The sequence below is a fragment of the Pseudonaja textilis genome, chromosome Z (assembly GCF_049901715.1).
Source record: "Pseudonaja textilis isolate UNSWEBS1 chromosome Z, rPseTex1.2, whole genome shotgun sequence".
Taxonomy (NCBI): Eukaryota; Metazoa; Chordata; class Lepidosauria; order Squamata; family Elapidae; genus Pseudonaja; species Pseudonaja textilis.
In genome coordinates this window covers 133,503,476-133,516,993 of record NC_142008.1, presented here as the reverse complement: position 1 = coordinate 133,516,993, position 13,518 = coordinate 133,503,476, and the positions used below count along the sequence as shown (strand labels likewise).

Sequence of the window (13,518 nt, the reverse complement as noted above, 5' to 3'; positions counted from 1 at the left end):
ACCAGAGCTAAAAAGGAAGAATGACAGGGTTCATGTATTTGTGTATTTTTGGAACTTTGGCCAAGAGAAAAGAAAAATGAACTTACTTTAAAAGTGAAAGATTCATTAAATGTAGGGTTGAGAGTTTTGCGATGGACTTTGGTTTCAAACTTTTTCTTCTTCTCTGGAAGCAGGAAGACTTTGACGTAAGGATCGGAGGTACCCCCAATGTCCAGCGCTGGGAGATCAGCAGCTTGTATAATACCCACAACCAACTGGGGAAAAGGTTTAAAATGAAAATATTCAAATTTAGGAAAATGCCTTCCATTGAACCAAATCATTGGTCTATCCAACTCAGATTTCTTGGTTCCTCTGAGTACATTCTGACAAGCCAGAATTTCCTTAAACACCTTTAAACATGTCATCACCTTACTCTATCCACAATATTTAAAAAGAATCTAGATGAAGTTAGATTAGTTATATTAATTCTAATCTTTCTATGCTTACTATAACTTGTTCTTTTTCTCCCACCCATTAAGGAGGTAAAGTATTTTGTGATAGAAGTTGACCACTAAAAGCAGCTAAGGTGATAGGAAGAAACTGATCTTTTCCAATTATTTTTTGGAAAAGATATGAGCTGAAGTTAGAACCTGGGACTTAAAAAAAAAAAAGGAATATTATTTTGCTGAATTCCTGTATGACTTTTCCTTGCACCCTTAATTTCAAATATTGTCCATAGGATAGAACAAAAGGACTGTAATTTCTGTAGATAAGTAATTCAGTTAATGAAAGTAAATTGCCTAACTGTCCTATTTTATGGAAATAATCCTTCATTTGATAGAATCCTTTTGGAAATCTGAAAATCTAGTTCAAGTTTTAGAAGAAGAGACACTGAAAATGCTCATCTAGAATTGGCAGAAGAATGAGGACAGTGGCCTGGTCACCATCTTTCCCATTATAGAAAGCTCTATTGTACTTCCAATTATTTCTCCACATGTATTAATATTCATAAATCAGAATGTGCAAGTAACTTTCCTTTATTGACAATGCATTTATTATTTTGGGTGGGACTTGACCAGGAACACGAAGATCAGCCTGCAACTGTTTGAAGCTGAGGCACGTGTTTGTTTTGCCCACCTGCGTGCTCTGGAAGTCATAATCAAGGGAGTACTGGAGCTTCCCCAACTTCTCCTCTGGTTTCTCCACTTCAGATTCCTGTAACAATGATGGATCTAAATCCTCAACCTCTGGCTGTACCTGGAAGGAAGGAAAGAAGGAAATAGTCAAGGGAAGCATTAGGAGTAAGGTAGATGAGCAATGTCTGCAGCAACTTCTGTTCACCTTTTCTCATTATTTATCCAATTTTTAATCCCCCATATATGTTGAGATATCACATCTCAGAATGTGAGTGCCATCCTGCCTGACAATTCTGATGGTTATTACCCTTGAAAGGCATCAAGGATGGGGAAAAGCTGGTTTTGTTTGATCAGATAGTATAGGGCACTAATACAAGCATTTGGTCAATGCTAGGTTGTACAGGCTCCTATATCCTCATAAACTACTCTTTCTGAATTTTCCCTTTCATCATACATAAATCTGTCAGACAATGATGATATTAACAAATGGAGGTTATTCAGATGTCAAACCCTTCAATATTTTAATGTCTGTTCTCCTGCATAGATGGCAAGTTTCCTCTATTCTGGTGAAAAAAGAGACTACTTAGTATGAGAGTCTTGTAAGCAATGAGAAATTATACAATAGCAATGGGAAAAAAGACATCACACATGGAGGAGGCAACCTAATATTCCTACTAACACTGATCAGATGAATCAGTGTAATTATTGAATGAATCAGAACAAATAAAAAATGGAGGAAGAAATACTTTGTCACTGGTAGCAATGCAAATAAAATAGTAGAGATGATGCTTGAATAAACATGTTGATTCCCTGATCCCCTCAGAGTCAGCTTGCCTTAATATAAATAGAATTTTCAAGATATTGACATTCTAGTCTTTGACGCTATGGTTTTCTTCTATGGAAGAAGAAGCTTTTTTGTAATGTCTAGCATTCACACATCTTACAATCACCAGTTAGCTGCTGTCTGGGCAAAAGAATCCTCAAAATTGAGCTGTATTTCCTGTTCTCTTTATGAATGTCTCTCAACTTCAGTGACTTAAGATTTGTGGAGAATTCTGGGAGATGAAGTCCATTCATCTCAAAGCTGCTAAGGTTGAGAAACCCTTTTGTAATATCAGGCCTGTATTTTTCCCCTTGTAAATATAGAAGCCCAGGAATTAATGGTGTGAGACTGAGAAAATATTATGCAACAGACAAACAGCTCCTTCTTTTTGGTGGTTTGACCCCTGCAAAAACTTCTACAATTCATGTTCACCTTTTGTTTTGACAAATGGATCTGCATTCAGAAAAATCCATGAGTCAGGTGATTCTATCTGTTAATGGTAGCCTCCTGTACAATGTTGGATTTGAGATGGGGGAAAGGTCAGACTTCCAAGAAAAATGATGAGGATTCTTCCACCTTTCATCTGCCTAGTTTTTATTTCTAATAAGGTCCAGTTCCCTTCCTTCACAATTCTGAATTCAGTCCTCAAAAATGTGCTATACTTAACTCTGGGTGATATTTGGGAAACAGCAGACATTTTCTCAAGTCTCTGTATTTGACCCACTACCCTCTTCTCAGGGTATCGATTTTATAGCATAGTTTGAAGTCTGCACGGTGGGGACAGGTTCATTCAAAGGACAAACTCTGGCCTTTTATGAAGATCAGCCCCAAACACACAACCTCTAATCATTCATAAATGGTTGTGAAGTCAGGGAGGTTCCCTTGTGCAAGATACGTAAATCCTCAGGTTGGGGAGCTGTAGGGGAAAAACTCACTGCTCACCTTATCAATGTAGCTTTTGCCCAACTCCTTCACTTCCTTCATGTTGATCTGTGCCTTGACTTTGTCTTTACCTTTCTTCCCTTTCTTCTTCTTGCCACAGCATTTTTTAAAAACACAGAAGCAGCAGCAGAGAAGCAAGAGGCCAGCAACAATGAGAATGGTGGCCAAAGCCCATGGAGGTACTAGAATGGACGGAAAAGGAGACCAGTGAAAGGAAATGCCACTGATTCTGGAGCAAAGAGGTTGCCTCGTGTTATATTATTTCCTACGTAAATTTGATTTTTCCTAATTATCACTAGGAATATCTAATGGGTGATCTCAGGCTGATTTAATAGGGTCAGATCTGACTAATATATGATTGAGTATTGAAGTCAACACAAGAACTGGCAGCTGTGACTTCACAAAGTTGTATATATAATAACGATAATCTATTTTATCTGTCAGTCTAAACATCTAGCTGATTGTTTGTGGAAACCCACATTTTATGCAGCAAAATCTTCTTGTTGATTGATAAATCAAATGACTCTATAGCAAATATTGGCTATATGCTGCAGTAGAAGTATGGAAGGAAGATGAAGGTAGTCCTGCTTGACAGGGAAATGGAGTGTACCATTGCAAGTTATATTTAAATAGTAAAAAGTTAAAGCAAGTAAATGAAGTGTTGCATCTTGATGACTATGTACCAATCATAGGAAGATGGATGAGAAATGTCAGGATGTTAGGATGTGAAAATGCTGGCTAAAAGTTAATGGATAGTAGTTGGTCTCTCACAAAGAATGGATTTTTGACAAAATAAGTTCTACCTTCTTTGTTATAAGAAAAAGAGAGGGGTACATAAGAAGAAACATAATAGTGTGTTATGTACAATGGAAATAGAGTATTAAAGAAGTGTCACATAAGGGCCTGAACAAGGCATGCAAGACATTCATCTTATTGGCCTTTAACATTTAATTGGTCATAGCTTGTGCATTTTCTAGCCCTGCTTCATGTAAAATGTGCAGTGTTTGAATTGTAAGCCACCCAGAATCATTGACTCAGCTGGTCAGAGAAAGAAATAAAAGAGAGAGAGAGAGAGGGGGGGGAGAGAGAGAGAGAAAATGAATAAAGAAAAAGGAAAAAAGAGAACAAGGAAAAAGAAAGAAAGAAAGAAAGAAAGAGAAAGAAGAAAGAGAGAGAGAGAGAGAAGGAAAGAAAGACAGAAAGATAGATAGATAGAAAGAAAGAAAGAAAGAAAGAAAGAAAGAAAGAAAGAAAGAAAGAAAGAAAGAAAGAAAGAAAGAAAGAAAGAAAAAAAGAAAGAAAGAAAGAAAGAAAGAAAGAAAGAGAAAACTGATTTGCAACAACTGCACAGCCTGTAGCTTTGGTAGCCCAGGAAAGAAGTTTTAGGGAATTATAAAAGATAGCCTTATAAATAATCAGTATTAAAAATAAGGCTATGTATAATAAAGTATTGAGAAATCCAGGCCATTTGATTCAAATAAATCAGCTTTGGTAGTGTCAAGTGGATTCACCATCCAGTTTGAAATGTGATATTGGAAACAGCCTAATTCCACCTACTTGGCAGTTTCCCCAATTTGTTCATGAATTTATCTTTCATGTCTGAAAAAACGTTCTCCTTGGAGGGCATCTCAGTGGCATTGATGGAGGGCTCCATCTGGGATTCTGTCACTTCCGAATCTATCCTGGCTGACCTCCGTGCTGCATTCATTGTGGAATCTGGAAAGTGAGAATGAAAAGGCCCATAACTTATGTACTCCCTTGACAATTGCTACAGGTTTAATCTTAATCTTTGATTTTTTCTTCTTCTTTTAAAATTAAAGAGGGAAGTGTCTTTACAAGAGTATCTTCTCCCTGTTCCTCATAATCTTTTTTTCTTGAAATGACGTTTTTAATTTCCCCCTGTTTCTATAGAAGGAGGAAACAAACAACAAGAGGAGGTAGTGTTTATTAGGATCATTTTATATGACTAAGATGTCTGGAGGTTGTTCTGTTTCTTATTTTCTTCTCGTTGTTTCCTGTCAATGGCCCAGTAAACCAGGGTATCTTTGAAGTCCCAAACACTGAAATGTCTCCTGGCATTATATTTAAACTGGCTGCTTTATTTCTTGTAAAAAAAAATTTAAAAAATCAATCCTGATGGTTTTTAAAGTACTGAAAAAGACATTAGATATAGGCAGTCCTCGACCTACAACAGTTTGTTTAGTGATAATTCAAAGTTATAGCGGCACTGAAAAAAATGACATGATCATTTTTCACACTTATGTTGTTGTGGCATCCTCATGGTCACATGATCAAACTTAAGATGCTTGGCAACTGACTCATATTTATGATGGCTGTAGAGTCCCTGGGTCCCGTGATCACCTTTTTGACTTTCTGATGAACAAAGTCAATGGAGAAACCAGATTTGCTTAACAACTGTATTATTTACTTAACAATTGCAGTGATTCACTTAACAACTGTGGCAAGAAAAGTTGTAAAATGAGGCAAAACTCACTTAACAAATGTCTCATTTAGCAACAGAAATTTTGTGCTTAATTGTGGTCTTAAGTTGAGGACTACCTGTAATGGAAAGAACAAAGAGTAGATTTGCTGCTGTTTTGGGATGCAACAATACTGAAGAACTGCAATAACTTTGTAATATCTCTCTATGTGGCTTGGTCCTAATACCATATTTGAAACAATTATAATAGAACTTAGGAACAAAGCAACAGAGGAAAGAAGATTGAGTTCTACCTTGCATTTTTTTCAAACTTGCAATTTGATAATAACACCCAAAACCTTTTATCACTCCTAGTTCTGGTACCAAGAAGCATTCTGCTATTGGGGTGCAGGATTAAATAATAGTAATAGTCTCATGAACCATGAAAGTCTTGGGCTTAATACATCTTCAGTTCTTATGGTCCTCCCTCTCATTTTTCAATGAAGAGGTTTATATAACTTTCAACATTCTCCTAAAAATTCAAGAGATCCTTTAGAGCGGGGGTAGTCAACCTTTTTATACCTACCGCCCACTTTTGTATCTCTGTTAGTAGTAAAATTTTCTAACTGCCCACCGGTTCCACAGTAATGATGATTTATAAAGTAGGGGACAAAACCCCTACCACCCACCATGTAAAGGTGGAACGCCCGCTAGTGGGCAGTAGGGACCAGGTTGACAACCACTGCTTGAGATGAAGTTAGATTTGTCCATTATTTGCTCTAAGCCATTATGGCAACACATCTAAAGCTACACCTTCATATTATTATTGTGCACAACACAAGAGATATTCTCCAACACAAGGGGGCTTTCAAATAGTGGATTGAAATTCCCATCATCCTTAGTGATAGTTGCAGATATGGGTTTTACCAACACATCTGAAAAACACCAAGTTGGGGATGTTTATCACAATAAACTTTATTTTCATCCACTTCTTTTTAGTTCATTTCCAATGTTTCTTCATTTTGGCTTCATTTTCCATTCATTATTGCTACAATTCATTCCTCTCTCTCTCCTCCTATTTCAGCTGAGTTCTAAATCAGCCCCTGCTGCCTATATCTAAGTGACATACATTTGCTCCTCCCATTGTTGACCAGGAAAATAGACCTACTGAGTTTCAGGGAGCTTAGGAACTGTTCATTTTAGAGCCAATTTTAAAAAGGAGACAGTCTTGAATTCAACTTAGTAGAGTTTTCTAACTCATCAGCTGGCCCTGGTTTTCTCTCATCTTCTCACAATGACCTTTCCACGAACTGTACACTCGGCTTCATGCTGTTCATTCAGTCCAAACAGTGTCTCTTACGTAAAACAAATTAAAATAAACAGGAAGGAATGGCACAAGAGGAGAGAGTTATTAGCACAAATGAGACGCCTGGCTGTTCCCATCCAGTTTTGCTCTTCCAATCACTTTAATTATAAAAACGAACAGAGCTTCTTTTCTTTTCTTTTTTCCTTCCTTCCTTGCTTTCTTTTTACTCTACTGCAGTCAGCCCAAAAGACCACACTGAATTCAACCCTCTCTGCTTGTTTGCCAGCTCACCTGTCAACCTACTCAACCAGTCTGCTCCTTGACCTCATCTGTCCAAAGAGATCTTTCCTGGAATACAATTTCGACCTAGATCCCAGTTGCACCAGGCATGTAGAAAACCAAATGACAGAATAAATTATCCATGACGAACTTTCCACAAGTTACGCTTTTTATTGACCTTTAAAACACTTAAACAGTCCCCATTTATTTTTTGAAGCATTACAATCTGTGGTACAGATTTACTTCCTCATCCCTTCTTTGTGAGAACGTAACTGCATTGCCTTGAGCATTAATGTCTGTCAAGATTGGCACTTTTTAAATCAATGGTCTGGCGCCAATGCATCCATTCATTTGCTAAATGGAAGCCCTTCAAGCTTCTGATTACATTCCTGTCAAGCACAGATGCGTGTTTCCCCTGTGGTTTGTCTATACAATATACACATCCAATTTCAATAATTCCCTTCTCTTCCACTGATTTATACCAATTGTCTTACAAGCTTCCAAGTATTCCAAATACCATATTCAGTCCTTGTATTGCCCATTTTGATTTAGTCTTGTTCCAACTGTTATATTGCAACAGAGTGCCCAAGATTATCAAAGCCACCCTTGTCACGAAGACCATGTCTAACCCAACTGCTCATAGATCCTTCATCTTTCTAAAAGATGCCAGGAGAAAGAAAAGGTTTAAGAGGGGACACTCTGCTACTAGAGCTTTTTAGCAGTTTTCCTCAAACAACATTGGAAGCTAAGGTTCACCGGAGAGAGTGGAATTGCTATTTTTCAGAGAAGCAACAGAGTATGTTTCTGTGATGGAAGGCAGATGCCTTCATGAACATTCAGACTTCCAGAAACATGCCTGCAGCTATTTAGCAATTTGGAGGCCAGAGATCCCATAAAGAACAGAAGGGCCAAAGGCAACAGAAGAAACAACTGGCAAGTCTAATGTCTCTATATAGTTAGTTAAGCCAAAATTCTGACGGATGAGTGGAGAGCAAGCATTGTCTAGCTAATGTGAAGTTAAGAAAATTTTTCCATGCAGGGCAGGAGGGAATAATTAAATTAAACAAGCATCTTGTTAATGGAGGAGAAAAACTAAAAAGAACATACAAATAAGCAGTAAAAGAAACACACATGCACACACACACGCACACACACACGTAGAATCCCTAAAGTAAGCAAAGAACAATTTTGGAAAACAGAAAGATTTTGTAATATAAATTCACTGTAAATCAGGGGTGGGATGCAAATATTTTTACTACCAGTTCTGTGGACGTGACTAGGTGGGTGTGGCCATGTGACTGGATGGGTGTGGTGGCTTCTTTTTTTTTGTAGCACCCCCTCATGCTCCATTTTTTGGCTTTCTGGGCCTCAGGGGAACCTCCTGAGCGAAGTAGTAAGTCAGTACAGGGGATCCCCAGCACAGCTGCTCATTGGAACAGCTGATCATTGGGAGGAAAAAAAAATACTTTAAGGAATGATTGGGCAGGGGAGAATGCAGTCAGCCATGTTGGGCATGTGTGCAATGTTGCAGTAAGGACTGAGTGGGTGGAGAGGGGAGGAGAGAGGAGGGGAGGGGCGGGCAGAGAGGGGCAGGGCCAGCCAGGGGCATGATTTGCCGGTTTTCCGAACTGCACAGAATCGTAACAACTGGTTCTATAGAACTGGTCTGAACTGGTAGAATCCCAGCCCTGCTGTAAATAATAACTCACAATCTGAACTATTAAAGATTTTAGCTGCTAAATTTTTGCTGATACACATTGGATAAATGAGAAGGCCAAAGAATACCAAAAAATATCACAATGAAGCATTATGAAGATGATGAAAAGGCTTTTGATTGTGCTGATCATATCAGGCTGTGAATGTGTTTAGAAAAATAGAGATCCTGGAATATCTCCTCATACTCTCATCTTTCCTATTACCTACTCCTACTGGCATTTTATGACTATGACGTTGTTGGTTATATCTTATGATTTATGATTTATCACTTCGTTGCTTGTATGTACACTGAGACTGTATGCACCGGAGACAAATTCCTTGTTTGTCCAATCACATTCCATTCCTGTTCCTGTTCCTGTTTTCTATTCTGTTCTGTTCTGTTCTCAAATAGATTTGCTCCAGATTGGCAAAGGCACAAGGCAAGACTATCTATTCTTCCTTATTTATTTAGTTTATATGCTGAAAATGTTTTAAAGGGAGTGGGATAGGAAGAAGATGAGTGTGGTTTTAAAACTGAAGGAAGAACTTTGTTATAGACGACATTTTTTAACAGCTATAAATGTAAAGATTCTGCAAGCTCTAGTAATAAAAGCCAAGGAGTACAAATGAAAAATGGGGCTATAAAGAAATCCAGACTAACAACAGCAGGTATAACATCCAACCTGACAAGGAAGATATTGAAATGGTAAATAGCTTTTGACTTTTAGGTTCAGCTATCAAGTCGAGAAATATTCCCAGAGTAGCACTTGGTAGAGCAGCCATGAAGGCCATGGAAAAGATACACAGATGCGCCTAATTCAGGGGAGTCCAATCTTGCCAACTTAAAATCTTATGCCAATTGGCTACCAAAATTCCCCAGCTAGCATCTTTACATTTTTGGCTGTTAATGTCATCTATATAGCAAGTTTTTTGATGGTAACTAAAGTCCATAGATCTTAAAGTTGCCAAGGATGAATGTAAGGTGTCCGCACCTACAAAGATCAGAATACTGCAAGCAATGGTATTCCCTGTGACATTCTGTGGAAACAAAAGTTGGATTTTGAGGAAGCAGGGTTGAAAAAAATAATGATGCTTTTGATGTTGGGAAAAGCTCCTGAGAATACCACGGATAGCAAAAACAAACTGCTTATAGAAATCAGTCCAGAGATACAAGGCTCATGTTAAACCACTTTAGACACACTATGCAGGAACCCAGGTCTTTGGAGAAGGTTTTAATGCTGGGAATGGCAGAAAGAAAGAGAAGAAGAGAATGACCAACAGCCAGGCAGGTGGACTCAGTTACAGTGATAATGGGTGCTCCATTGGAAGACCTGAAGGACCAGGTAGGGACAAACAAATCACCACGGGAAAAATATATCTGGGTGGTTGCTAAGACTCAAAAATGACTCGAGGGAACATAATTTCTAAAAAGACCATTCATAAAATGATTGCGTTTCACTAGCCGATGCTTCTTGATTGCCTGGCATATTGCCATTAAAAGTATATATATAATAATATACCATTATTCCACAATACATATTTCCTTCCTTCAAATCAGTGCTCCCCAAACTCTCTGGTATGGCGGACTGGTGGGGGAGGGGAAGGCAGGTAGGTGCATGAGCATGTACGCAAGCCTATGCAATTCCATTTGGGTAAGTGGCGGGTGTGCACACACTGCTTCCACAAATGGAACTTTGCATGTGAGCATAAGTGGAGCTGCATGCATGCACGTGCTTCCCAGTTACTTGCACGACCCCGCTGGGGACCCCTGCTTTAGCTGATCTAATGTTATTTCAAAAATCTCCCCGCCCCCACCCTCCACGATGTAATCCTTGTTGAATTGTGGTTGGGTGACTATTCCATGCATGAGTTCACATGTCAACCATGAAGCTGTCCTGACCGAAGCCATTTTATCTGCTTCAGTGTTGCCACACTGGAGCTGAGGGTCAGGGAGGGAGGATTTGAGATAGAGGGAGTTTTGTAGCCAAAACAAAATATTTTCTCTTGGGAACCAAGGAAGAAGGTGGAGTGATGCCACCTGGTTGTTGGACTGCACGGTGATTGGACCATGTGGCTGATTGTTGTGAGAAAATAGAAAATATTTTACTTTTAATGAGGTGAAAACTGACTCCAAAACTCCCACAGTTTTCACCTCATATGTGCCAATATGATATTTTCAATGAAAGTAATGTCTGAGAAACTCAACAGCCTCAGAGTCTTGCTTGCAAAGGATTTATCACTTGGAACCCTGACAACTATGCTATAAAACATGCTTAACAGATCACAGTAGCTAAGTTCACAGACTTGCCAGGCTAAACCATAACTTAGTAATAACTTAGTGCAGTAGGCAAGTTCGGAAGGCAAGGACTTGCACATGGAAAAATGCATCTCCCCTCCCACCCCCAAATGAACCATAGCATACGTGTGTATGAGTATGCACACATGTGGAAGTGGAGCTGTATTGTTTGTATTAGCATACTGTATTTCCTAAGAATAATAAGTCACAGCTTGAATCTGTTATTGGGTTTTGGCTTAGCCTGATGTATAAATCACAACTGTATTCTTTCTTCAACATTTCTGCTGTTGTTCCTAATTTGGTTTTATGTGCTATATGGCATATCTGCAGAGTTTCAAAACCCTAATGGCTAAAAAGGAAGGAGAACCCATCAGGCACTGACCAAACAAACCATTATTGGTTTGCCTAACTACAAATCTGTGGCAGGACTCACAGAACATGCTAAGGCAGAAGACAGTTTGTTTCCTTGTTTCTGCTTTAGCGTTTTGTGTGAATGTTAACATTGTAGTTTGTAAATCATGACTTAGAACCTATTATTACACATGCTTGACAGCCTTGGCTTCTTTAAGAAAACAGTGGCTAAGGCAGTGACTTAGCATGAGATGAGGCAAGAAAGCAATATTTAAAAACTGAACATAAACAATCACTTTCTGTTGCTGAATATAAGAGTAAAATCACTGGATGGGAATTGTGTGCAAACAGATTTTGGCTCAGTATTAAAAGAAATGCCTAAAGGTTTTTTTTTGGCATCAGAACAGATTGAGTTTCTTCCATTGGAGATAATTAAGCAGACACCAGATAGTTTTCTGACAAGGATGCCATGATTTTTTTCTGAATTATAAATCCCTAACTGAGAAAAAGGCTAGACTTAATTACCTTCATGATCCCTGCCAAATCCACCAGCCTATGGTTCTGGTTGTTTCATTGTCATGCTAATTTGCTAAATATAAGATAAGAACGGAAAAAAAGGTTGTGTTCCATTATATAGGACTGTGATGGTGAACCTTTGGCATATGTGCCAGAAATGGCACCCAAAGCCATCTCTCCGGACATGCCAGCCACCTCCTGTTGCTCTTCCGGGTTCCAGCGTGCGAATGTGTGCTGGCCAGCTGGCCTTCACGTGCACATGCACACCAGAAACCAGAAGACCAGGTGGCCAGTGTGCATGCGCACACCAGAAACCAGACCTCAGCTTCCTGGTGCTCACATGCACACCAGGGAACTGCTCTTCTGGTTTTTGGTGCTCCCATGTACATGTGGCAGGGAGCTGCTCTTCCGGTTTCTGATGCTCCCACACGCAGACGTGCATGCTCCCGTTTCAGCACTCAGTGCCAAAAAGGTTCGCCAACACTGATATAGGATAAACATTTTGCATCTTTTTCATTTCAGTGAAAGCTAAGTCAAAATCTCTTTTTTACTCTAAAGGAGCATCAGATGAAACAGCATCTGGTTAGGAGAACTAAGAGAAATCTGAGATTGGTGCCAGGAAAGTGGCAATACAATGATGAACATGCTTTATAAATATATTTGGAGGAATACTGTAATATATTAGCGAGGACCCTTGTACTGGACTTCGACTACACTAAATAAAACTGAATTGAATAGCAAGGGCACACTCTTATAGTAAGGACAGCTTTAGTTACAAAAATCAACGACATAGATAAGCAACTATAAACAAGCAGTTCCATTGGTTTTCTCCGATATTGCAGACTTCTCCCAGATTTGCCTGCAAAATTATCCCAGAGTGTGAGACTGAGGGTGAAGCTGAACTGGAAACCAAACAAAATGACTGCATAAAAATGAAGAAATGATTAATGTTTGTTTGAACGGCAGCTGTTTTTTTCCATGAGAGCCTGCGTGGTGAGCTACAATACCCCTAAGTGGTTTCTTGCTTTCTCTTGTGTGCAAGCGTTCAAACACACCTCTTTCGCATAGCTTCTCTCTATTATGGCAAGCCAACACGCAGCTCAGGAAAGCTGCCAGAATTGGGGGGGGAAGGAACATTGGAAGAAAGGAAGATTGCAACTGCCATGGCTCTCTGCTCTACAAAACATAGTGGCTGCTAATTGGATGTAACATCTCTCTGGATATTTAACAGAAGAGCAGCAACTTGAACAAACAAATAAATTAAATAAATAAACGAAGCCAACTTCAAGAAGGTGGGAGCTGCAGTCCCAGGTGATGAAGAAGCATCTTCAAATAATAGAAAGGGACAGTGTACAGGATTTCAGGACCTTGGACAGAGGCACCACCGAACCTGATTGGGATTAACTGGAGAACCAAATTCCTCTCCTCCTAAATTCTCTCTCCCTCCCTCCTTCTTTTTAAACTAAATCCTACAAATCCACCACACCCATCATCTCCTCTGATTCAGTTTTCTTCCAAAGCATACTCTGAACACACCACTTCCACCATTAATTCAGTAGTAGCCCTTTGCTTCTGGTTTTGACAAATCGCTCAGAAAGATATTCTTTTTTTTTGCCCCCTTCTCCGCCATCAATCCCACCACCACCATTTCCGGAGACCTTTAGCGTGGGTATGATTTCCATCCTGAATAATTAACAAGAGACAACAGAGCTGGGTGCAAAGGACCAGAAAACTCAAGGGGACAGCTATTTCAGATGATCTATACCACATGCTTGT

At 39.2% G+C, this 13,518-nt stretch overlaps 1 protein-coding gene across 5 annotated transcripts in view; it reads right to left on the bottom strand.

The window, feature by feature from the left end:
* The window catches only part of SYT5 (synaptotagmin 5), a 38,554-nt gene that overhangs the window by 7,070 nt on the left and 17,966 nt on the right, over positions 1 to 13,518 (bottom strand). For 3 of the 5 annotated variants that reach the window (XM_087918059.1, XM_087918061.1, XM_087918057.1), the window contains exons 2-5: positions 4,438 to 4,596; positions 2,881 to 3,062; positions 1,117 to 1,236; positions 87 to 254 (exon numbers count right to left, since the gene is read on the bottom strand). In XM_087918059.1, coding sequence (XP_087774185.1) covers positions 87 to 254; positions 1,117 to 1,236; positions 2,881 to 3,062; positions 4,438 to 4,596 — 629 coding nt within the window. Of the gene's footprint in view, positions 1 to 86; positions 255 to 1,116; positions 1,237 to 2,880; positions 3,063 to 4,437; positions 4,597 to 5,374; positions 5,422 to 6,896; positions 6,972 to 13,518 lie in introns of those variants that run through there. The other 2 variants (XM_087918060.1, XM_087918058.1) reach the window with 2 other exon arrangements.